Source organism: Natrix helvetica, assembly GCF_964273705.1.
Source record: "Natrix helvetica genome assembly, chromosome: 4".
Classification (NCBI taxonomy): domain Eukaryota; kingdom Metazoa; phylum Chordata; class Lepidosauria; order Squamata; family Natricidae; genus Natrix; species Natrix helvetica.
In genome coordinates this window covers 35379922-35405233 of record NC_138550.1, presented here as the reverse complement: position 1 = coordinate 35405233, position 25312 = coordinate 35379922, and the positions used below count along the sequence as shown (strand labels likewise).

The window sequence follows — 25312 nt, the reverse complement described above, 5'->3', positions numbered from 1 at the left end:
AAAAATAATAAAGTGGTAAAAAATGAATAAATAAATATTTAGAAGCAAACACTTATTAGGAAGATTTTCAAAAGGAAAGGCAGAAGGCAGTATTAATGATTATTGGCAGAAATCAAAACATGATTAACAAAAATAATAGGTAGAAGCAACAAAAGACGGGCTCAAAACAACATAAAATAAAAACCAATCAATAGTAACAAAAATAGAATCAAAAAAGTAAAAGCAGCAGTTAATACTAAATTACAACCATGCTTTAATGAGATAATGAAGCAAACATGCCTCTTTAGGGCATTCTGAATGATAATCAGTGAGTTAGTATAATGATAAGCTTCAAACATGTACAGTAGTCCTCAACTTACAATCACATTTGGGACTGGAATTTGGTTGTACGTTGTGACAGTTGTAAGACAACTACATGACCAGACCTGATTTTACATCTCTTGTTATGGTGGTCATTAAGCAAGTTGCACAGTGGTAAGTCTAAATCACACTATCATTAAGAAATCACACAAAGCAAATCAGTGTGAATCCCTGCTCCTAAATGAGTGTTTTTTGCCAGAAACTGTCAAAAAACACAGGAAACCAGCAAAAAACCATTGCAGATCACAGTCTCATGACCATAGGATGCTGCAACCAATTGTAAATGTGACCGAATTGGCAAGCACTCAAAATGTGACCATGTTACCACAGAGAAGGGCAGCATAACATTGTAAGTTGGCTGAAAGAGCTTTATGGGCCGTAAAGCATCCTTTCTAAGACTGTGGTAACTGAACAGTTGTTAAACTGACCATTTGTAAATCGAAGACTATCTGTAATTAAAATAAATAATTTATAGTTAAATGCCACGCTAACACAAATATTAAATGTTGTAGTACATACAGCAAGCTCTTACTGTACAACTCTTATCATTTTGAATATTCGTTTAGTTGAGGATATTGAAGATGTAGGCAGGCTGCATTTGTTTACTTGGTTTTTGCTTAACTTGGCTGATATCTGGTCATCTTGGATTTGGCCCCATTCAGGGAAATATTTAATATCTTTTTGAGGCAGACCACTTGTTTTACAGTTCAAATAAGTAGGCTAAAAGGCCTTTTAGAGAAAAGAGTAACAACATTCTTTGATAAGGAAGATCTGATCTTAAATTTAATACATTTGCCTAAGATGTGTGAAAAGGCAATGGCTTTGTAAATCTAGGCACATTTGGAAGAAAAATATATAATTACTTTTAACAGGCATTCCAATCAGGAAATTGGAATAAAATTGCTTTGGTCTGTTGATAACGTCTGCCAGGAATTGGATATGAAATATATGTTTTTGCTAGCTTGCTGAACTTCCTAATGGCTTTTATAACATTGGCTGTGCTAGTCTCCTAAATAAATCTAGGGTTGGGCCCTGGGAGCACAGTTTTGCAATAATTCTATTCCCTTCTACAGTTGTTTCCAAAAAGTAATGCTATATACAACTCTTCGACACCCTAGCTATTTACCCATGATATCTTACAAGTGTCCATCTTCTCTGTGCTATAGAGGTATTCCTGTTTTTTTAGACAAGGAATTGCCCACTTCCTAGTACTCTCGAAATCTACTGCTCCTTGCTATCTCAGTTCCAAGTTGATTTCTTGATTCTTGAATACTTTCATTAATGCGCTTGAGAAGAGTGAATACGGTAAAATTCAGGTAAAATAGAAATGTTGTTGTTAGATAAGCAAATAAATAAGCAAAATCTTATTGCATTCTTTGACAACGTGACAAAATTAGTGGATTAGTGAAATGCTGTGGATATAATTTATTTGTGCTTCTGTAAAGGATTTGATACAATAGACCATAACCTATTACTTGATAAGATAGAAAAATGTGGTTTAAACAATATTATCACCAGATAATGACCAACTGCACTGGCTGACCAACTGCACTCAGTGTGTAATCCTTAATGAAGGGAAGTATGAAATGGGGCTCCTCAATGCTCTGTGTTAGGCCCAGTACTCTTCAATAGTTACATAAATGATTTAAATGAGGGGATAGAAGAGGAACTTATCAAATTTGCAGATGATACTAAGCTGGCAGGAATAGCCAACACTTTAGAAAATAGGCTAAACGCAGGGAAGAATCTTGGCAGACTTGAACATTGGGCCCTATCTAACAAAATGGCATTCAATGGTGAGAAAAGTAAAATTCTATATTTAAGGAAGAAAAACCAAATACACAGGTATGGAATAGGTGATACCTGGCTCAATAGTAGTAACTGTGAGAAGGATCTTGGAATCTTTCGAGACAATCACTTAAATATGAGCCAGCAGTATGCTGCAACTGCCAAAAAATCAACATGGTCCTAGGCTTCATTAACAGTGGATAGAATAAAAATCATATGAAATGTTAATACTTTTTCTAAAGTTAGTATTGTTTTGTAATGTCTTGGTAATGCCACACTTGGAATATTGCATCCAGTTTTGGTTGCCACGATAAAAAAGATGTTGAGACTATAGAAAGAGTGCAGAGAAGAGCAATAAAGATGATTAGGGGATATGTATAGTTTAATGGAATGAAGGACTGGGGTGACATGATAGTAGTGTTCCAATATCTAAGGGGCTGCCACAAAGAAGAATGGGTCAATCTATTCTCCAAAGCACCTGAAGGCAGGACAAGAAGAAATGGATGGAAAATAATCAACCAGCCTAGAACTAATGAGAAATGTCCTGTCAGAAGGCAGCAGTGAAAGTTGCAAATGGCAATCATACAACTGCAGGATTCTGCCATGTCATAATTGTGAGCCAATTGCAAAGCACCCAAATCATAATCAACATGATCTTGGGGCTACTGTGATGACCATGATTATGGGAATCTACCATAACTCCTCATTCAGTGCTATTTTAACTTTGAATGGTTGCTGAACAAGTGGTTATTAAAGACAACTATTTCTAATTAAAAATGGTGTCTTATCTAACACACATATATATTATTTCTTTATTATAGGACCATAGTGCCTTGGAAAGTATTCCGACAATGTCTTCATGAGGTGCATCAGATTAGTTCTGGTCTGGAAGCAATGGCTTTGAAGTCTACTATTGATCTAACATGCAATGACTATATTTCAGTTTTTGAATTTGATATCTTCACAAGATTATTTCAGGTAATTTAGCTAAACTGAAATAATACTGAACATGCTTTTTTCTATTATTGGAACATACTGTAGCTGGATTTTGCAATTTTAGACAAATGGGATTTTATATTTTTTTTCTATCCATTTTTCCTGCTAGGAGATGTTTTAATTCAGGATACCATTTCTTTTTAGTAAATTTGATATATTTTATGTTTTTCATAGCAGAGGAAATACAATTAATGTTATATTACTAGTTCTGTGGGTAACATAAAACTTTAAAAGGTACACATACAAATTTTTAAAAATTATTGCTTGGAATAATGAATTCACATGAAAACATAAACTGATCTAGCATAATTATCTTGGTTTAGTAAACCATGAGTTAAGTTACCAATTAAATCCCATTTCCCTTCTCTTCATGTGCTGCTTTCATTTCTTATTTTTAATTACTCTAAATTTTTATTCAGAACAAGAAATTTGCTTAATCTAGGCATGATACAAATGTTAAGAGGCGAACAACAGCCTTATGAAAGCAGCAGATAACAGAAGCCCTGCTCCTTTTCATAAAATAGTCCAAAAGGGCTTGCAGTGTGATACTGCTTTCATCATTTTAATAAAAGCTTATATATTTCATTAGTTTTGGATCTGAAATGGGATTGTTTCAGCCTTGAATTATTTCCATTAACTTGTGATACTATTCAGATTCTTAATTCTTTGCTCACTTTTAAGCTATTTTTTTTAATCTGAACATTACATTAACATGCCTTATTTTTCACTGTAACTAACTTTAAATGGCTGTTATCTTTGATGGGTAGGTAGCAAGTATTACAGAAAATGTTTTCTTTATTGTTAGAGGAAATTGAGATAAAAATACAACATATTAAGTATATACATATAAATACATATTTTATATATTTCACTTATGCTTAGCCTTGGGGTTCAATATTAAGAAACTGGAACTTCTTAGCTGTGACGCATCCTGGATATATGGCATTTCTGACATATGATGAAGTTAAAGCACGGTTACAGAAATATAGCACCAAACCAGGAAGGTAATGAACTCAATACTTTTTGCCAATTTACTTTAGTATATTATGGAAGATTGCCACTAGTTAGTCATGTTTCTGGATGGCTGGGAAATTTCATAATTTAATGACATTGGACTACAACCAGAAACTTCGCAGTAAGAGATTATTTGGTTCAGGGGGATTGGGAGGAAGTAATTCAAATTCATAATAATTATCCTCATGAACAATACGTTGAAACAGGACAACTTGAACATATTTAGCTAGGGGTCTGTTGAGAACAACTAGATTTTCTATAAAAAGAAAATTATTTGTGGTGGTGTCATTTCCAAAGAGTGGTGATAGGAAAACTAGTGACATGGTGAGCCATATATTTAAAAAAAGCACTTACAATAATGACCCTTATAGATAGGAATTGAGGGAGCAACACATAGTACGTAGAACTATTTGACAGTAAAGAAACTGTTTTTAATCTTTATAATACACTGTTAGTCAAACAGTAAAGTTTCAGCTGAGCACTGGGATTACAACTAAATTAAGAAATAGTTAGATTTCCACAAAGCTCAACATAAGATTTTATTTATCTACTTTTCAAAATGAAAAATATTGGTAAATTTAGATTGCACAAATATTCTAATTTCTCTTTTTTAATTTTTAATTTATTTTTATCCTGCCTTTATCAATTCTTTTATTCACTATAGCATTGTCCTTTTGTTTTACAGCTACATTTTCAGATTAAGTTGCACTCGACTTGGACAATGGGCTATTGGTTATGTCACTGGAGATGGAAATATTTTACAGACCATACCACATAATAAGCCTTTATTTCAAGCACTAATTGATGGCAGCCGGGAAGGATTGTGAGTATAAATTATTTATATATAGAAAGTATGGGTTGCTAATACAACAAGCACAAGCTAAAGCAGAGGTGTCTAACACGTGGCCCGCGGACCACATATGGCCCATGCAGGCCATGTACATCCTGCCTCTGCAGGCGCAAAAACAATCCTGATACGTCATGACACGATCTGCGATGCAATTGTGTTTGATACCCCTAATTTAAAGGATTCTTGATCTGATTTGGTTATTATAATTGTAAAATCTAGTTTACCTTAAAACGTTCAACTGAGAATTGGACTAGAATGATGATCACTTCAACTATGAAGTGAAATCAGCAGTGGAAAGTGAGGTGCGGTTAGCAGAGTCTTCTATGTGGAAGACAGTAAGAATATAGATCTTTCAATGAAAAACAGAGACATTTCTGGACAGGAATTTTTAGCAGAAGATACTTATATAGATGTTCTTTCAATATCACTCATTCAGAGATGGTTCAAATTTGTGACATTGTTGAACAAATAGACCAACAATTTTACAACTGGTCATCAAAATTCTGCCAAATGCAACTTCCAAGTTACATGATCATGAGCCAGGCACTTAGCAACCCGCCCAGATTTCCAACAATTGCAATAAGCTGCAGTCATAATTGCTATTTGTGACTTCCTACTGGCTTTCCACAAGCAAAGTCAATGGGCAAGCTGGCAGTAAGTCATGGCCATGTGAGATCCTTGCTTAAAAACCCATGTAGTCCTTACTTAATGATGGCAACTGGATTGCCACAACTGTCATTACTAAGTTGTGCTACATGACCTAAAGTTTTACAAACACATCACTTAGAATGGAAATTCTTGTATCAATTACCATAGTTAACTGAAGACTATTTGTAATGGAAAAAGCAAAACGGTTCAGTCATCATCTTAAGTATTCAATAGCTATATAAATGAAGAGCCAAATATTTATTTCCATTTCAGCTATCTTTATCCAGATGGACGAAGTTACAATCCTGATCTGACAGGACTATGTGAACCTATTCCACATGATCATATAAAAGTTACACAGGTATGTTATATGTTATTCACTTGGAGTATATGTTATTCATTATGTATTGTGTCCCCTAATGATGATAACTGATATTAGGCTGATAGCACTCAGAATAACTGTAGTGATGAAGGGTTTTGGGGGCAGCAGTTCAATATATCTCAAGGACCATGAAAATTCTGAGTATGAGTTTAAAATCCAGTTTTGACTGGACTAACCATACTAAGAAAAGATTTGCCAAGATACTTCAGATATGTTTTAAGTATGCATCACTACAGGCATGTTATTTTAATGAATTTGTTATTCTTATCGAAAAAAAAATAACTCAAAACTTGTTTTCATTTAATTTTCTGAAAAATAATCATGACAAAGGGACAGGTAGATTTTAAAAATTGTTTTTATCATTTTGTTTTGTTTAAGTGTTACTCCCTTCTCTTTTTCCTGTTGTTCATCATCACATTGAAGTTTTAAGATTGTTCTGTTCAACTTTTTTACAGTATTTTGGGATTTTTACCCATATTTTGTATTTTCCCCTAATCTTAAATGTATTTATTTCAACAACGGCAACAAATCTTTGTTTAAAATTCTAAAAGAAAAATATACTTTAAGCACAGTTTCTGGTCAAGGCTTTGTATTACCACCAATATAACAATTGTATTAGCAAAATTTGGTATTATTAAATAATACCAAATCCAATAAATATCAGAAAAATATTCCTTTCTAAAAGGCTTGAGGCTTTTAGATCAGTGGTACCCAATGTGGGGCCCACACCCCACAGGGGGACAATTTGATTTTAATGGGGGCAATTTGAACTTTGTTTAAACCAAGTTAATGGCCTTTTAGGCTTGCTCCGTTTGAGTAGAATTCACTTTTTGAGTAAAGTTAGAATTATATGTCATGGGGGGTGGGGGGGAATCAAGATTTTAAAGATGTTTAGGTGGGGCATGGCCAAAACAAGGTTGGGAACCACTGGTTTAGATAAACTACAAAATGTATTTGGACTTTCCGAAACCTGAATAAATCTATTAGGCCAAATTTTAATGAACTACTGCCCTTTTGCCATTAACTGATGCAATTGATGGTAAGCTTTGGAATGGGATTCAAAAGACTATTTTTTTCTCTGACTCTCTGCTTAAAAATTCAGTCTCTACTGGTAATGTTTGAATTAAACCAAATCATACTTTATTTCTCTGAAGAAGTAGATTCTTGTGCAACAAATTTGAGTCAGAATAACTTCTTTTAGATAAGATGCTACAAGGCTGTGGTGGTTTGTTATGGTTGTTTATGAGCAATAGAATTTTTGTATAAATAGATTCATATTTGTTTGAAAAAGCAGTAACATATATAAATATGAATATCTTCAGTAACAATTTGTCTTACTAGTATTTGCTATGATATAAAAGTTGCAACCTGAACGGTAAGCCAAGTAGCTCTTATATTATCATTTTCAGAGGCTCTTCATTGCAGTCATTCCTTTTCAGGAACAATATGAATTATATTGTGAAATGGGTTCCACATTCCAGCTTTGTAAAATTTGTGCTGAAAATGACAAGGATGTGAAGATTGAACCTTGTGGACATTTGATGTGTACATCTTGCCTGACCGCCTGGCAGGTAACTGTATTTCTGTAATCAAATTCATACATGTCCTTTTTCTACTTCTCATTCTTTTTTCTATTGATACATTAACTAATGTTTTAGTTGTAGGAATAAATCTTGAAATGATAGTTTATTCATATGTAGGGAAATAGCATAACTTCTTTCAAAATACTGTAAGCATATAACACTTTTATATTCTTTATCAGGAAAATGCAGTGTATCGGTAGGTAGTTAGGAAGAAATTTTTTTAAAAAAACGGGGTACTAACAAACCTGGGTATTGAACTTAACATTTCCAAATTTTATGTAACTTAATTCTATTCTCCTATCTAGTAAATCTATTTAAAGAATGCTCTGAATTTTTGTTTGTAAGTAGCTGTTAAGGGTTTGATACTTGTAATAGCAAGGGGACTTAACTGAGCATGGAAAGAAAAATATTCTCAAATAAATGAAACAAAAATCAACCAACAATATAATTCTCCCACCTAAGATGAATATTCAGTCAGTAAGAATATTTTATCTGCAACATTGTAACTTCTGAAATCACTTAATCAGAAAAATTAGCTAATATTAAGAGGCTGAATAAATTATAGGAATCCTCTTTTAGAAAAATATCTTCCTATTTATTCATTGATAGGGATGTTCTCTTGGGAGCTATTCTGAAAACAATATAGAATTAGAAGCACAATATCATAGGTTTTTTCTGGGTCATAGCATCAGTGGGAATGTAGGTTTTTAATAAAAGTAAAACATTTAATAAATAGTCTAGCTGTAACTTTAGCAAGTGACATCCAAGTAAATGGAGTATTAGGCTTTCCTTCATTAACAGTCATTTCGTTTTAAATAAATTTCACTGCACATTTAACTTCTGTATAATTAACAAGCTGATGAAGGGAATATACTGCAGCAGTTCAGTTTCTACTTGCCAATGGTTAGTGTTTAATTGCTGTCATAATGGTTTGTTAGAGATGCCTAAGGAGAAAGTTCTGGTACTTTTTTATCATAATAAAGCATCTGTTTTACTTAATAAAATAAGTTACTCCCAGCTCCTTAGTGAATACAAAATCACATTTGCATGATATTTTATGCCGAAGGTCGATCAGTTCCTGTGCATGTTGGGTATCCTTTGTTTTAATGGCACTGAAATAAAAATACAACTAAAATAAGGTAAGATGGGATGATTTTTTTCTGTAAACGAAGGTTTCTAATTGATTTCTATGTATATATTACTATAACTATATTTTGCTTTTTTATTCATATATAATTTTGCATAGATCCATATCTTACGTTAAAGCATAAAGCAGAGTTTATTGAATAAATTCGCACTTCTTCTGTAGCAAACATTTAAAAATCTGACAAGTATCTGCCCAAAACCCAAACTGAATTATATAGGTTGAAGCATGTGTGTATTTTTTTATTTTTATTTTAGATATTTTTGTAGTTCAGCTAAAGAGAACAGACAAAAATAACTCATTTGTATAAGATTATATTAATTATAGCAGGGTTACTGATATCCACCAGTTTTTCAGTTGACCAGGTCCAATTAATGTTTAAGTCTCTCAGTAAAAAAAATTTGGATATCTTGCTTTGTGTTATAATGTTTAAAAAGGCTTTGGTAAATTAAATGCCTAATTTATGTATAATTTTTTTTAAAGTATATAATTTACATATTTATAAGTAATGGTACAGTATAGGTGGTACCTTGCTCAATAGTAGTAACTGTGAAAGGGATCTTGGAGTCCTAGTGGACAACCATTTAAATATGAGCCAGCAGTGTGCAGCAACTGCCAAAAAAGCCAACACAGTTCTACATAAACAGAGGGATAGAATCAAGATCACATGAAGTGTTAATACCACTTTTTAATGCCTTGGTACGGCCACACTTGGAATACTGCATTGAGCTTTGGTTGCCATGATATAGAAAAGATGTGGAGTCTCTAGAAAGAGTGCAAAGAAGAGGAAAAAAATTAATGGGGGACTGGAGACTAAAACATATGAAGAACTGTTTCAGTTATATGGAAGAAGCACCGGCCCAATTGGGATTATAAAATACCGCTTTGGTTGGATCTTGCAGACACCATGGGGATTATGAATATTAAGTCACTCGGGGGTTGTTTATATAAAGATGTGCTTATTGCTGATGGGGGCGAATGGAAGTTAAAAACTTTGGAACAGCTGTTGGAAGAAGGAATTACTTTAAATTGGTTACATTACATACAGCTTCAGAAGAGATGGGAAGAAGATCGCAGGGTCGGCTTTATGGATAAAGAAGTGGAACTGATTAAGCAGATAAAAGAGACTGGTCCAAAACAAGTTAAAAGAATATATAATGTACTGTTAGAAAGAGACTCAGAAAGTGAATTGGTTAAGGATTGTATGATTAAATGGGCTCAGAATTTTGGTGAAGTGGTTAAGTTGGAAACGTGGGAAAAAATATGGGTTCAGAATGTTAAATTTACACAGTCACAGAATTTAAGGGAGAATTTCTATAAAATGTTTTACAGATGGTATTTAGATCCTAAAAAATTATCATGCATGTACCCAAATGTTCAACCAAAATGTTGGAGATGCGGGTGTCTAGATGCTACCTTTTTTCATGTATGGTGGACTTGTAACAAGGTTAAAGCTTTTTGGATAAAAATATGGTGGGTTATGCAGAATGTATTTAAGAAAAGAATACAATTCACTCCACAAATGTTTTTATTGGGTATAGTTAAGGATTTTACCAAAGGGGAAACAAAATTGGCCTTGTATATGGTTACAGCAGCTAGGTTGTTGATTGCGCAACATTGGAAAAAAGATTTTTTGCCGACAATTGATCAATGGATTCAGAAGGTGGCGGGGTTCGCTGAAATGGCAAAAATTTCAGCTTTCTTAAAAGCTCAGAAACAGGAGGATTACACACAGGAATGGGCAAAATGGATTGATTATATACAGAATAAATACCAGACTAGGAGTTATTATCTAGCCTTTAGGTAAGAATGTTTAGACCGATAGATGATCAGAGTAAATAGTATATGGGATGTTTGGAATTGTTAGAGTGGTATACAGCGGAAGTCAGGGGGGTGGGTTTGTGTGGGAGGTGGGGGAGGGTTAGGGTGGAGGGTGGGGCAATATATATGTATGAATAAATTAGAAGATGGGACTAATGAAACATTGTTAGGCTAGGAGAAATTTATATTAAGAGTTATAGATGTTAAATTAGCTTAGAAAATGATCAATGTGTTATTATTAATTTAAGAGAAATTTATATAGTGTTTGTTGGGAGGAGAGGGGTTATGAGTAATCTATTTTAAGATGGGGGGAGGGGAGGGGGTAAAGTGTTTGGTATAATATTTGAATGTGAATTTTTGCGGGGGGGTTGGGGGGTATAGCATTTCTATGAGATTTATATTGTGTGGAGGGGGGGTGAAAAGGGGGAAAATTTGTTTGTACAAAACTCTTTTAATAAAAAAAAAAGAACTGTTTCAGGAACTGGGTATGTCTAGTTTAATGAAAAGAAGGACTAGGGGAGACATGATAGCAGTGTTCCAATATCCCAGGGGTTGCCACAAAGAAGGCACCTGAGGGTAGAACAAGAAGCAATGGGTGGAAACTAATCAAGGAGAGAAGCAACTTAGAACTGAGGAGAAACTTCCTGACAGTTAGAACAATTAATCAGTGCAACAGCTTGCCTCCAGAAGTTGTGAATGCCCCAACACTGGAAGTTTTTAAGAAGATGTTGGATAGACATTTGTCTGAACGGTATAGGGTTTCCTGCCTAGGCAGGGGTTGGACTAGAAGACCTCCAAGGTCCCTTCCAACTCTGCAATTGTATTGTATTGTATTGATTGATAATGGTAATTGGCTCTTCTGATCTGAGACTTTAGAATTTGACGTCAGTTTAGTTCTTAGTAATCTAAAAGATTATATTCCTCAACCCTAAACTTTTTACTATGTAAGTTACAGCTCCACTGTTCAGAAAATCAAATATGAGTTCAATGATACATAAGCAGTATTGATTATAAAGCCACTGCAATGTGATAATTGGATTAAGGAGATCCATATTTGCATACCCACACAGCCATAAAATTATGTTGGTAACTTTTGATGAGTTGCTACAATCTGATTCCCGGGATTGTTGTAAAAATTTAAAGGGAAAACGCCTTAAACTTCTTAATGAAATATTTGATATAAGTAAATTGAATATAGATTTCTTAAAAGACTCCTGCATTGAATAGGTTTATGATCATTATCTTATTGCACTACTTTCTCACAATTAAAATGTATGGTTGCTAAGAGTCAACACCAACATGATGGTAATTAATCAATCAGATAAAAACCAAAGTCTCACAAATAGCAGCATGTATCTTTTCAACTGGTGTCAACAATTCAATATTATAAAATATTATGCAATATTCCCAAAGGAATATGTGTGTGTGTGTGTGTGTGTGTGTGTGTGTGTGTTGTATTTGTACTGATAAATAAATAAAGGGAGACTAGTATAGATGTATTTCGAGCTAATTAGCTCTCATCAGCTAGCCATACCCTTACTGGGATTTGAACCTGGGCTGTATTATATGTTAGGCAGGAGTCTTAGCCACTAAGCCATAGGCTCTCCTCCTTATCAGTTGAGCCAGGGAAATAGGTATGTATTTGTGTTACAACCCCTGGTATGCCTAAATATGGGAGGAAGGTCACTACTCCCTCTTTCTGTCCTTCAGCTCATCACAGAAGACCATGCAGGAAGAAAACCATATTATTATTTTTAATGTTGCCTTTTTATATTTGTGTTGTATTTGTACTGATTATATTTTATATATATATATATATGCTGGTTTTGTTGTATTCGGGTCTTTTCCCGTGTAACCTTACACGGGAAAAGACCCGAATAAAACAAAACCAGCATACCTACACCCGTGAAAATCTACGAACACACACACACACACACACACACACACACACACACACACATATGCTGGTTTTGTTGTATTCGGGTCTTTTCCCGTGTAAGGTTGAGATTGTCTTTGCAACGTTTCGGCAGGATCTCACCTGCCATCTTCAAGCGTGGGCTCAAAATGTGGGCTTAAAATGGGAACGGAGCTGCCGTCTTTCTGTAAGTCTTGGTGGGAGGGGATGGGGTGCTGGCTTTGTTTCAGTAAGTGGAATGATTGGTTGTGTGGTTGTATCATGATTGGCTTGAAGATGGCAGGTGAGATCCTGCCGAAACGTTGCAAAGACAATCTCAACCTTACACGGGAAAAGACCCGAATACAACAAAACCAGCATACCTACACCCGTGAAAATCTACGAAAACATATGTTTTCGTAGATTTTCACGGGTGTAGGTATGCTGGTTTTGTTGTATTCGGGTCTTTTCCCGTGTAAGGTTATATAACTTCATTCTTTGATAAGTAAAGAATATTGTGTTTTCCAAGATGGGTAAGTTAAATTCCGTTATATGAGGAATAATATTATTTTTTCCAATTTCTAAATATGTTTGAGATATATTGAGATTTACAGAAAGGCATGAATGTATCTTATTTATATAAAAACAAAAGAATGTGATAGTCTGTCCAATTGCCATTGATTTTTCCCAACATCATATGTAATAGAAAATTGCTGGTGCTGCTATTCATTTGAAGTCCCCCCCCCCCTCTATCTCCATATTTGCATCTGTGACTTTAAAAATACTATTAATATGCTTTTCATTGCCTTAAGAATCTTCTATGTAGTAAAATAATTCTAAACAGTTATCAGCATTTTTGCGTTTTTGTTTTTCATAATTCAGGAATCAGATGGTCAAGGGTGTCCCTTTTGTCGTTGTGAAATCAAAGGAACTGAACCCATAATTGTAGATCCCTTTGATCCGAGAGATGAAAACATAAGATGCTGCAGTATTTTGGACAGCTTTGGTATTCCTATGCTTGACTTTGATGATGATGATGACAGAGAAGAGTGTTTGATGATGAATCGATTAGCTTCTGTGAGAAAGGTACTTCTTTTTTTTCCTGAAATATGCAATGACTTTGTAATTTGCAATTATAATTTACACATTGATTAAAGCAGGGGTGTCAAGCCCAATTTCATTGAGAGCTGCATAAGAGTTGTAATTGATCTTGGGTGGCCAGGGTGGGCGTGGTCAGCTCGATGTCACTTGTGTGGGGGTATCTGTGGTGACTCGAGGGCTCTGCCATCAAAAATGGGCTCCCAATCTCTGTTTTCGGTTGCAATGGCATCTTGCAACCCTCTGACAGTGAAAATGGAGCTTGGGAGAGCTCCCCGTGACCCTCCCAAGCTCTATTTTCTCTTGCAGAGGCACCAAGGGCTGGTCCTTTGCTGTTTCCAAGTTGGCCCCATGGACCATATCTAACCAACCTGTGGGCCAGATTCAGCCCCCAGGCCTTGAGCTTGACATCCCTAGATTAACGAATTTGCAATGGTTATTAGTGTGAAAACCAGTCATAAGTCATTTTTTTCAGTGCTGTTGTTACTTTGAACTCTGAGTAAATAAACTGTTGCAAATTGAGGACTATTTGTAAAAATATGAACTAGTAGATTAAATTACATCATTGTATATTCATTGGATGCATTCTCTCTTTTATTTTGTGGAGAGTGTTGGAAAATAAGAAGAATCTTTTTGTATTATTATAAGGAACCATTTAGCTCAGCAGCTTATTTCTAATTGTAACAATCTAAGTACTTCCATGAGAAAGGTATGGGTACATGAGTATTTCCTATGTTTTCTATCTAAAACCAGGTATCAGAGACAGATTCACTCCGATATTCCATTAAATATAATAGTTAATCACAGTTGAAGGGGAGTTGCTACAATAGAACTCTGAGCTGTATCAATCCAAATGTTGCTGAAGTACAGTTGCTAGTATCTATGCTATTGTATTTTTTTGGTTTTTGCCAACCTATTTTGTCACCACTCATGTATGTACAATATGTTATTTATAGCTGAAGATCTTTCCATAACTCATTATTCATGTACTGCTAATATTTCATATTTTACTATATTTCAACCCATTTTCAACAAAAAATTCTAAGAGATCTCATAAAAGTTGTTTGAAAGCAGGCTTATCATAGAACAAATTTTTGAGTGGGTATTTTTAAACTGTGTTTATGCCTGTAATACTGTTGCCTTAGCCTATATAGGATAATTTGGGGATAGACTTCTAGAACTTCTCTCACTTAATTTGCAAATGGAAACCAATAAATGAAGGTAGCAAAAAAAGAAACAAGTAAATATAAACAAAATCATTAACAACAATGTCACAATTTGGGTTGGCTTGAATTTCTTGACTAGGTGGTAATCATGCTGACTGCTGGCTGATATCCAGCCTGCATAAAATTGGCCACTGGTATAATTTTATGTCCCTCTGTGTATGTAACATGTGCAGGCATGCATATATGCACCAATATATTTTCAGGAACCAAATTAGTAAACTGAGAACAGAAATTGAAATTATATGCTGATGATAGTCTTTTTACATTTACTTATCTAAAGGACTCTTTAGAATTGATCTTACACAGTATGGTTCAATATCAAGGTGTTAGATTAAAGAACTGAGATGGCATTACTGTTATAATAATTTAAGATCTTTTTTTTTTTAAATTATCTCCTGAAAAACATAATGGCAGTCACTGCAGAAAACAAAAACAGTCTTGTTTCAGAAAACATCCAACTATAAAAATGAACATTCTGCTAAGGCTTAGTTTTCTGTTTTAAAGAACGCCAAGAACTAAAACTAAAAAAGATAGATAGAGTACTAAGTTACTGACAGAGAAAAATAACTAGCTTTAAATGGTTCAGCAAAACATTTAGGATTCAATTTAAGCCATTACAATCAATCAAATCTTTATTATAGTCGTACACCAGCATAAACGATATTACAAGATTCCAAAGAGTGAGGTAGCCAAGCAGTATGAAACTACAAATTGTATAAAGCTAGTTGTCTAACAGATAATAGACTGAATTATATTGACTTTTGCTGGGTTGTCTCTGTTGAGGGAGCAGGATTTCCACTTGTTTTACAAGTTCCAATCAAACCTTTGGCTTCATATAAAGAAACATTTTAGGAGACAATGAGGGTATCTAACAACCCTAACAGCAAATTCATTAGTTTTCTACCAAATTTTATTGGCATGACAAAAAAAGTTTTCAATGTGAAATTGAATAAGGTTCTGGTCAGTTTCAGGCAGCAATGGGTGGATCAATTAAGGTCACAGAGATTAGCTTGTTAAGCACTTTTTAGGGAAGGGCTGCTCTGCGCAGAAAAGCAGGTCAGGAATAAATAACTTTTTAAAGCAAAATAGGTCTGGCATAGGACACTGTATGGGAGAGGTTATTTGAAAGAGAGAGCAGCAACCAGTGATTTTTGTAACATATCTCTTTCAGTCACCTGTTTACTTAATGACCATTTCTGTTCTGATTTAAGGAACAGATTGTAGTTGCTAAATGAGCAGAGGGTGTGATTTATGAATAAAATTGTGAAGAGAAAGAACTGAGTTTTGCTAAGTGCTTCTTTAAAAGTGAGATATAATATTAATAAAGTAAATAATAAAATAGAAAGATCAGCAAATAGAAATAGAATGTCTGGCAAAAAGAAAGCAAATGTAGTTCTTACCAATAGTCATACGTTCCTTGGGTGCAATCCCAAAGCAACTCGAGTAACACTTGCACATTATTGACATTGACAAATTCACCAGCAGTCAATTGAAAAAGCAGCTTTACCCAAAACAGTTTGCATCCTTAGATAATACATCTAACCCCATCAAACATCCACATCTGCCTGTCCTTGGGAAAGACTCGATAGAATGACAAAAAATGCCAAATCCAGTCTGAATATCTTATATAGTTATAATTGACAGGTGTCTAGTAAGAACTTACAAGTTGGTGCTTTCCTTGAATGGTGAATATGACATACTAACATCTTCTGTTGCAGTGTAATGAAAGACAGAATTCCCCAGTGACATCTCCAGGATCATCTCCTCTTGCTCAAAGAAGGAAACCATTTCCTGATCCCATACAAGGATCCCATCTTACCCTTCCACCGGTCCCTCCTCGATTGGACCTAATACAGAAGGGAGTTTCCCGATCCCCTTGTGCCAGCCCGACAAACTCACCAAAGGTAAAAGTACAATTTAGTAATAGAACTTTAGGAATTTAACATTATTTTTCTTAGAAGCTTAATGAGGATCTCTTTAGTTGCTGTTCTCAGGGTTTTTCTGCTTTTATTCAAATCCACTGAAATCAATTAACTTGTGACCATTTCTGCACCTAAGCTTTTGCTTCTCTGTTCACTAAGTCAATACTTTTATGTATTTGGAAAAGCAAACAATAATTAGAACAAGTAAAGCATACTATATAAAGTAATGTGTGTCTTCACTGTTGAACTCTGAGCTCTCCTTCCTGTTGAAATGTGCAAACGTTTGTCATCATTCGAGGAGACATCATCACTGCCTTTTGAACTGATGATGTCTCCCCGAATGGTGACCAAACATTTGCAGCCAAATTGCCAAGTTCAGAGCTCAAATTAACAGCCTAATCTCCTTCTTGTGTTAATACTTCGATACTTTCTGTGACTTTTTATGATTATTATATATACAAACCATCCTATGTCTCTATATAGTGGGATGCTCTAATCAGTGGGATAGTCTATGTTCTTTTCACAAATCACAAGTTATCTTATAAAGTTAATTATTTTACTTATATATTCTATACTTACTTTCACAGATACTAGAGCAAATAAAATTATGTGAGACACTCAAGACTATTATCTACAATTAGTTGAAAGAAAATTATGGAGACTACTTCTAATTACAATAACGATAGTATTTTATGAGAAGGGAAATAATATTTTATAAATGTTTTATCCAGATTTGGATTATAGCTGGAACACTAAACAGATTTTTAAACAAACATTTGATGCATAGTAAAAGAAAAAGAAGTTATTGAGAATATATGCTTACATATGTATGCAAACATCTTGGTTATGTACTGCATTAGTACTTTATTTTTCTGATTTGATGAGTTTTTTTAAATGGTTGATTATGGTTAGATATTGATTTATTGAACTTTGCAAATTGTTATTTGATATTTTAATTAAGGTTATTTTAACTGAAGGATTTGGTTTCTAGATTTAATTTATAACATGGGTTTGCTTTTACATTTGGGTGTGTTTATATTGATTGATTCAAATAATTTTGCACTATTAATTTTTAATTTCATGCTGATCATTTTAGCCAGTGATATTAATTAAAGTGACTTAAAATATTGTATTTGTTGCTAAGTATAGATTAGATACTTAATGAAGCATTTCATTTTGTGTTATGTCTCAGTCTTCTCCAGGTATGATGAGGAAACAAGACAAGCCTCTTCCAGCACCACCACCACCAATACGAGATCCACCTCCACCTCCACCAGAAAGGCCTCCACCCATTCCTCCAGATAATAGGTTAAGTAGACATTTGCATCATCCTGAAAGTGTATCTGCCCGAGAACAACCAATGCCACTTGAAGCCTGGTGCCCCAGAGAAGTGTGTGGGAATAATCAAATTGTGGGATGTCGTATAGTAGGAAATGATAATTGTCCCAAACCTGGACTTACTGCAAGCTCAAATATGAATGGAAGACATTGTCGTATGGGTTCTGATCCATTATTTCTACGAAAGCACAGATTCCCTGAATTACCTTTAGAAGGTACCAAGGTAAGAGCCAGATGGCATGATGCATGAAGTTTAGTTTTAGTTAGGAATATTGAACTTGAAGTCTGCTGTTGAGAAGTGTATAAAATAATTAAGTAATAGGAAGTCATTTATACAAAATGATAATTGGACTTACTGCAAACTCAGATGCGTGATACAAGATTTCTGCCACAATTCTTATGTCATGAATTACCAATAGAAGATACATGATGCAATATATGAAGTTTAATGAACACGAATGCTTAAATAATAATACAGTATAACGGTAAATGTAATATAACATTTAGTGGCCTATTTAATTATAATTTCTTTGAAAATTGTATAGTAAAATAACTAAAAACCAAAAAATTCTATGTTAGACATTTTAAGGAATATTCGTATTAAAGTGTGTGAGGGAACCGTAGCTGAATTATTTAGGTAACAAAATACAAAATGGAGTATCAGTTGGAAGGGACCTTGGAAGTCTTCTAATCCAACCCCGTGCACAAGCAGGAGACCTTATACTGTTTTGGACAAATGGCTTTCCAATTTCTTCTTAAAAACCTCTAATGATGGAGCATTCACAACTTCTAAAAGCTGTTCTACTAGTTAATTGTTTTCACTGTCAGGAAATTTCTTAGCTCGAGCTGTTTCTCTCCTAGATATTTGTTATATTTGTTACATATTCTGTGAGGAAACCTTAGATGAATTATTTATAGTGTGTGAACACATGAAATTTATATTGATTACAGGCGGAATGGAACATAAAATTAAAGATGAGAATGGGTTCAAAATGTTGCAAATGAGCATTTTACTTGCGTGTAGTTTGCAAATTACCATCCTGAGAAATTATCTCTTGCAGATATTTTCAAATGGCCATCTAGGTAATGAAGAATATGATGTTCCACTTCGCATTTCACCTCCCCCACCAGTTGTTACAGCCATGCCAAATATGAAGTAAGTTTTTAAGAACATTAATTATACAAATTATGAGGATGCAGATTTTTTATTTTTATGAATTAGAATTATGTATTGAGTCACAAATTTGGGACTTTTCAGATCGTCATTTATCTAGAAGTGTGCAAAGATGAATTTTAAAAATATATTTAAAAGCATTTTATAAGAGCAAAAAAATATGAATAAATGTTGAAAGTTACCATATCATAGTTCCTTCAGATTCTGTTAATAGGCATTTCATAATGATAATCACAAAACTTAGATTTGAAGTCTTAAAGATGCAGAATTTGTGATGCATACAAAACTCTGAAAAATCAGAGTTAATAAGGCAATAATAATGTTGTGTCAATTTGAATTCACTAAAGTGAAAAAATTGTTTCTAGAAATAACCAGTCATCTTCTCTTTCATTTCTGTTTGTTGAAACAATAGGCTCTTTGCCAGGAGAAATAAAGTCTGTTTTAGGAGTCATTAGGTTGATCTAGTGTTTCATTTTTAAACAATGATAAAAAACACTTTCTAAAATGGGGGAAGAATAGATTTACCTCCCGAAAGACTCTCTCCAGAACCTTTCATAAATCCTGCCAACTGCTAGGAGACTTATAAGTTCTATTTCTGCTTTGTCATGAAGCTTCTGGGTAACTTCTTGGAGCCATAGGGAGGTGACAGTGGCAAAACAGTTCCAAAATCTTGCCAGGGGAACTGTAAAGAGTTTTCCAGGCACTCGCAAGGCATCAACACTGATTTGAAGGCATATATTCACACAAATAATGCTTAATTATAGAAGTCATTCAAAGAATTTTGATGAAAATGTTTCAAAAACAATTTTGATGAAAATGTTTCAAAAACAATTTTGATGAAAATGTTTCAAAAACAATTTTTAAAAAAGTTTTAGCAGTTCTAGTGTCCAGACTTGAGGAAAGTGGATTACGATGGACACCAACCTACCATCATAAAAATGGAAAAGAGTAAAAAAAACTATTTACTTTTCCTAAAAATTCAAACTAAAAATTCAGAATTCGAAATTAGCCTCTCTAAGGGAAATAGAATTGTCAGTTTTCAGTCACCATCATTCTTTCCTTCTAGTCTCCCACATGTTAGACATGTATCTGGAAGAATAAATATAGAATTATGTATAGTGCTGATAAAAGGACTTGTAATAACGTTTTTTCTTTTTTCCCCTCTATGGGACTGTTTCATAAATGCTGTTTTTCACCATTAGATATAATCCCTTTTCCTCACATCTTTCAATTTTTATGAATCTGATGATATGATAAGTATCTCTCATACCACCTCTTTCATAAATTTCCATTAACTCTGTTTATTCTAGGCTGAAAGTATAAAGGCAGGACTGTTCTTTCTAGTCAAAAAACCCTGTAAACATTAAATAGCAGATGCAAGACCATCTGAGTGGATCTTGAGGAAATTGTTTATTTTTTCCCCAATTTTTTTTATTGTTTTAATTAAACAAAAACACAAAAAAAGAATCATCCTTCATTACATCTTGTAGAAAGTGTGTCGATTGGTTACAAATAGATTTCGTGCGTTACTACCACAATAATTATTTATACTTCCTTCATATTGAATTGTACATTTTAAATAAAAAATCTTTATGTATTTTACTATCAATGTACCACCATTCACATTTAACTAGAATTATTTAAACATGCTTTTATCTGAAGTCATTTGTATTTAAAGACACAACCACCTACTGGCATTCATTAATTATTCCAATAAATCTCCAATAGTTACCCTCTTATAACATATTCTGAAAAAAAAGTCAATTAATAAACATTATCCATTAGCATTTCCTTATTATTATAATTAGCTAAAATTATTTACTATTTATATCACATCTCCTCTCATCAGACCCAAGAAAAATTACATCTTTATAACAAAATCTAAACAAAAATTTGTTAATAATGTTTATAGATACCCAAGAAAGATTACATCTTTATAACAAAATCTAAACACAAATTTGTTAGTAAAATTAATAAATCTTTTTTCCAGATCTCAATTTATAGTTTATATCCAAGTTGCTTTTACTAGTTAAAATTATTATTTCATTATTATTATCATAATGAATTATTTGTTAACGAATAAACATTTAAAGAAACAATCTAAAAGCATCTACAACGTCCTACTTATTAATCACCAAAAATTAATTACGTTTTTTATTATCAACATTCATTATCAACCTGTATCTTTCCAGTAACAGAACAGCCTTATCTCTTTTGCCAGTTGTTGTGTCAATTCTCTTATTGACTTCTTTATAAGGTTTTTAAAAACTTCTCTCTGCACTTTTTTGCTTAAAAAAATCTCTCAAGTAGTCTTGTTGCCCTTGAACTGGTATTGAAAGGAAATCGTTTATTTTTATTAAAGCTGGCATTTAATAGAATCCTCATGATATGCACTGCAGTTGATAAAACATGAAACCATTTTTTTAAAAAAATATGTGGCAAAACATCAGACCTACATTTTATTTATGAAAATTTATATGCTTGCCCAACTCACTGTCAGTAAATCTGGACAGCTGAAAAGCCCAATATAAAAACAGTAACAAGAAGTAACACCCTCCCTTTCCTGATGACAACTATCAATCAAATAAACTACTTGATAGGCTCTATGCCGATCTGGAGTCCCTGGGCTCACTGACATGTCTTCAGGGCCTTTTGAAAGTTTATTGGGGGTTAATCGTATCTCCACAGGATGATTTTCCACTGGGAGGGAGCCATCATGGAGAAGGCCTTTTTTCTTGGTCCTGCTAGATGAACCTCCTTAGGAGAAGGGACCAGTAACATTCCCTGCCCACTCCACTCTGGTGGGTCAGGTAAATGTAACTAGGAAAAGATGATCGTTCAAATAACCTGGTCCTAAGTCATATAGGACTTTAAAGATGACAACCAGCATCTTTAATTGGATCTGGGAGTGGATCAGCAGTCAATGCAGTCTCCGCAGGAGAGATGACACATGTGTATATCTAGGCCTGCATAAAGCCATGTGGAGTGTCACATTTGGAAACAATTGAAACTTTTGGATACTTTTTAAGGGCAGTCATATCATTTTTTATTAATAAATAATATATTTATAAATAAATAATCCACTTATAATAATATAAAATTATTTATTTATTTAGTATTTATTCATTTATTAGATACTGCATCTCTCATACAACTCGAGGTGATTTAAAACAAGCTTTAAAATATAGAAATGAATAAAGCCAAACTAAAATAGCAAAACAAGAAAAAAAACTAATAACATACGTTGTAAACTAAGAACGTATACTGTGTATTATGGCGAGTCAAATTTTTCAGCTTTCAATTTACAAACATTAGGGGTGCTCAAAAGTTGTGACAAGCCTTGGGGATTGTAAAGACAATTTGATTACTTGGTTTGTTTCATTATACTGCATACTATTAAAAACAAATTGTAATAAATAAATTTCTGTACACGTTCAATTCAATAGGTCAATTAAGTTACATACTCAAAAATAGTATCTCATATGACTATAGCAGGGGTGGCGAACAAGTTCGACAAAAAGAGCCAAAATTTTAAACTGTGAGAGTCAGAGAGCCACACCACGCAGTGACCTGCCAAAACAGACCCGGAAGCAATGTTCCCTCTAATTTTTTTTCGATGTGAGCAGAAAAGTATAGTGTTTGAGCGGCACATTTTCATGCCTGAGCACCCAAATTTTTTTCACAGATGTCACCTAAGACAACAACGGAATCAGTATTATTTGAAACTCAAAGTTATGTTTCTTCAAGGTACCCGCTTAATTCAAAGTGTTATATAATATCAGTATCACTTAACAACGCTCCTGCTTAGCAACCAAAATGTTGGCTCAGAAACTCTGGCATTTGAAGCACGCAACTCTTAAAGCTGTCAAGTTACAAGACCCTTGCACCCCTAACCCTTTAGGGAAAAAAACCCCCAGGGGTCTTCAAACCTGACAGCTTTAACACTTGTGGACTTCAACTCCCAGAATTCCTCCTCCAGTCACGTTGCAGCGACGTCATCTGCGTCCATCTTTGCTTTCTTCATTGTGGGCAGGGCTTCTGCTGAAGATGCCGACGAGTACGAGTTGCCACCAGAATAACTGCTGCTACCTCCTCCTCCTCCTCCTCCTCCTCCTCCTCCTCCTCCTCCTCCTCCTCCTCCTCCTCCTCCTCCTCCTCCTCCTCCTCCAACAGAATCACCAGATTTGCTCCTGAGCTCAGCGCTGGGTTACCTCTGCCCCCTCCCCCTCCTCCGTGCTTTTGAGGAGCCATGAGGCTTTTTTCCCCTGCTCCCCCCCCCGCCTTCCTACTGGCTCCTGCAGCCTCATGGCTCCTCAAAAGCACGGCGGCGGAGGAGGAGGGGGCAGGGGTAACCCAGCGCTGACTGAGCTCAGCTGCTCCGAGCGGAGGGGAGGCGCCGCTGCCACGCGCGGAGATGCCGGCTGGAGCTTTGGCGGCTTCATCTCAGCCGCAGCGCCGGGCGGCAAATCCGGCAGTGCTGCCTGTTAGAGGAGGATGAGGAGGAGGTGGCAGCAGTTCTTCCGGTGGCGGTGGGGGCTTTGGGGCTTCACAACTAGCCTCAGTCGCCCCGTGCTCCTCAAAGCAAGTCTGGGGAAGTCCTTTGCAGGCGGCCCGATCTAGCTGCCTGCAAAGGACCTCCCCAGCTTCCGAAAGGGAGCGCGCGATCCGAGCCACAGTATACTAAATAATGATAAGAGGCAAAGAGCCTCATTTATTTTGGCCGGGAGCCGCATGCGGCTCGCAAGCCGCGTGTTCGCCACCCCTGGACTATAGTATCATTTGCTCACAAAGTTATGCTGAAGCAGGCATCCTAAAATCCAGTTTTGATCTTGCCAACATAAAGCTTATTAGAGTAAATCTAACTTGCCAGGGCTTATCATCTATTCATTAGATAGATCATAAGATGATATGTCAGATATATAAAGTATGTCATAAAAGCACTATGCTTGACAACTGAATTTGAGATCAGTGGTGTCATTTGGTATGCTTCTTATAGTTGAAAAAGAGCCTATAAATGTTATCTCTGAAATAATCATTGCTATATGTCAAACCGGCCTGGCCTGTTAATTTTATCTATTTTTTTAAATGTTATTGTCATATTAATTGGGTTTGTTTTTTTGGATATTTATCTAATTTCCTTTTAATTTTTGTGATATGTGTTTTTTAATGTTGTACGCCGCCCTGAGTCCTTTGGGAGAAGGGCGGCATATAAATCCAATGAAACAAACAAAACAAACAAACAAACAATAGTTTCAGTTCAAATATAATCTTGAATTACATATAACTTCGTTAATACAATTAATTCAGTTTCTGTAGTTTTATATAACATTCCTGCTGGCAAATGAAATACTCATTTGAGATACCGGTTAAAAAAACATGTATGTTTTGTCTTGTTTCAAAGGCTTTACAGAAAGTAGTAAACTCTTGCATTTTATCTTTTAAGCCTTAAATTTCGTTGAATGTTATATACTTTTTATTAAATAAATAAATTAAAAAAAACACTTTTTTGTTATATTTTATATAGCTTAAACTGCTTTGAAACAGAGTTTGCATAGTACAAAATACCTAATAGTGAAAATGAACATTTCAAACCCTGTTTTGGAAGGAAAATGTTCCCTTTTTCATGAATCTCCCCTTAAATTATAGCTTGAAGCTAGTTATCTCTTTTACTTCCTCGCATTGGGTATTTTTCCCCCACTGTTTCAATTTTTAATTGTCATAAAGCTAACCAAAATGGACACAATCAAGCCATAACTTCGCTCTTACTCTTTAGGGTGTTTACATGTATAATCAGAATCTTTTGAGTTCTATAATAGTATCTAAATGTCTTAAATGCCTGCTTTTAAAACATCCGTACATAATTAATGACAGTTCCTAAAATTACCTTTGGAGATTGAACTCTCAGAGTTGGGAAGACTTTGGAGCTTATGGAAATAGATTCATAGCATCTTGCATTTTGATATATGTTTTAGTGATAATTTGCATTATAAATTATCAATAAATTGTTAATTTGTTGAATTATTTCCATGGAACAATTGTTTTTTGACATGTAGAGTATTTCAAATTTTATTTAA

At 34.5% G+C, this 25312-nt stretch overlaps 1 protein-coding gene across 4 annotated transcripts in view; it reads left to right on the top strand.

Moving 5' to 3' along the window:
* CBLB (Cbl proto-oncogene B) overlaps nt 1-25312 on the top strand; it is a 76630-nt gene that overhangs the window by 35405 nt on the left and 15913 nt on the right. For 3 of the 4 annotated variants that reach the window (XR_014175328.1, XM_081952468.1, XM_081952467.1), the window contains exons 5-13: nt 2970-3126; nt 4027-4148; nt 4844-4981; nt 5930-6017; nt 7448-7609; nt 13363-13566; nt 16523-16708; nt 17919-18287; nt 19126-19220. Coding sequence is in view for 3 of the 4 variants with exons in the window: in XM_081952468.1 (XP_081808594.1) it covers nt 2970-3126; nt 4027-4148; nt 4844-4981; nt 5930-6017; nt 7448-7609; nt 13363-13566; nt 16523-16708; nt 17919-18287; nt 19126-19220 (1521 nt within the window). In the remaining variant the exon portion in view is untranslated. The remainder of the gene's footprint in view (nt 1-2969; nt 3127-4026; nt 4149-4843; nt 4982-5929; nt 6018-7447; nt 7610-13362; nt 13567-16522; nt 16709-17918; nt 18288-19125; nt 19221-25312) is intronic. The other variant, XM_081952469.1, reaches the window with a different exon arrangement.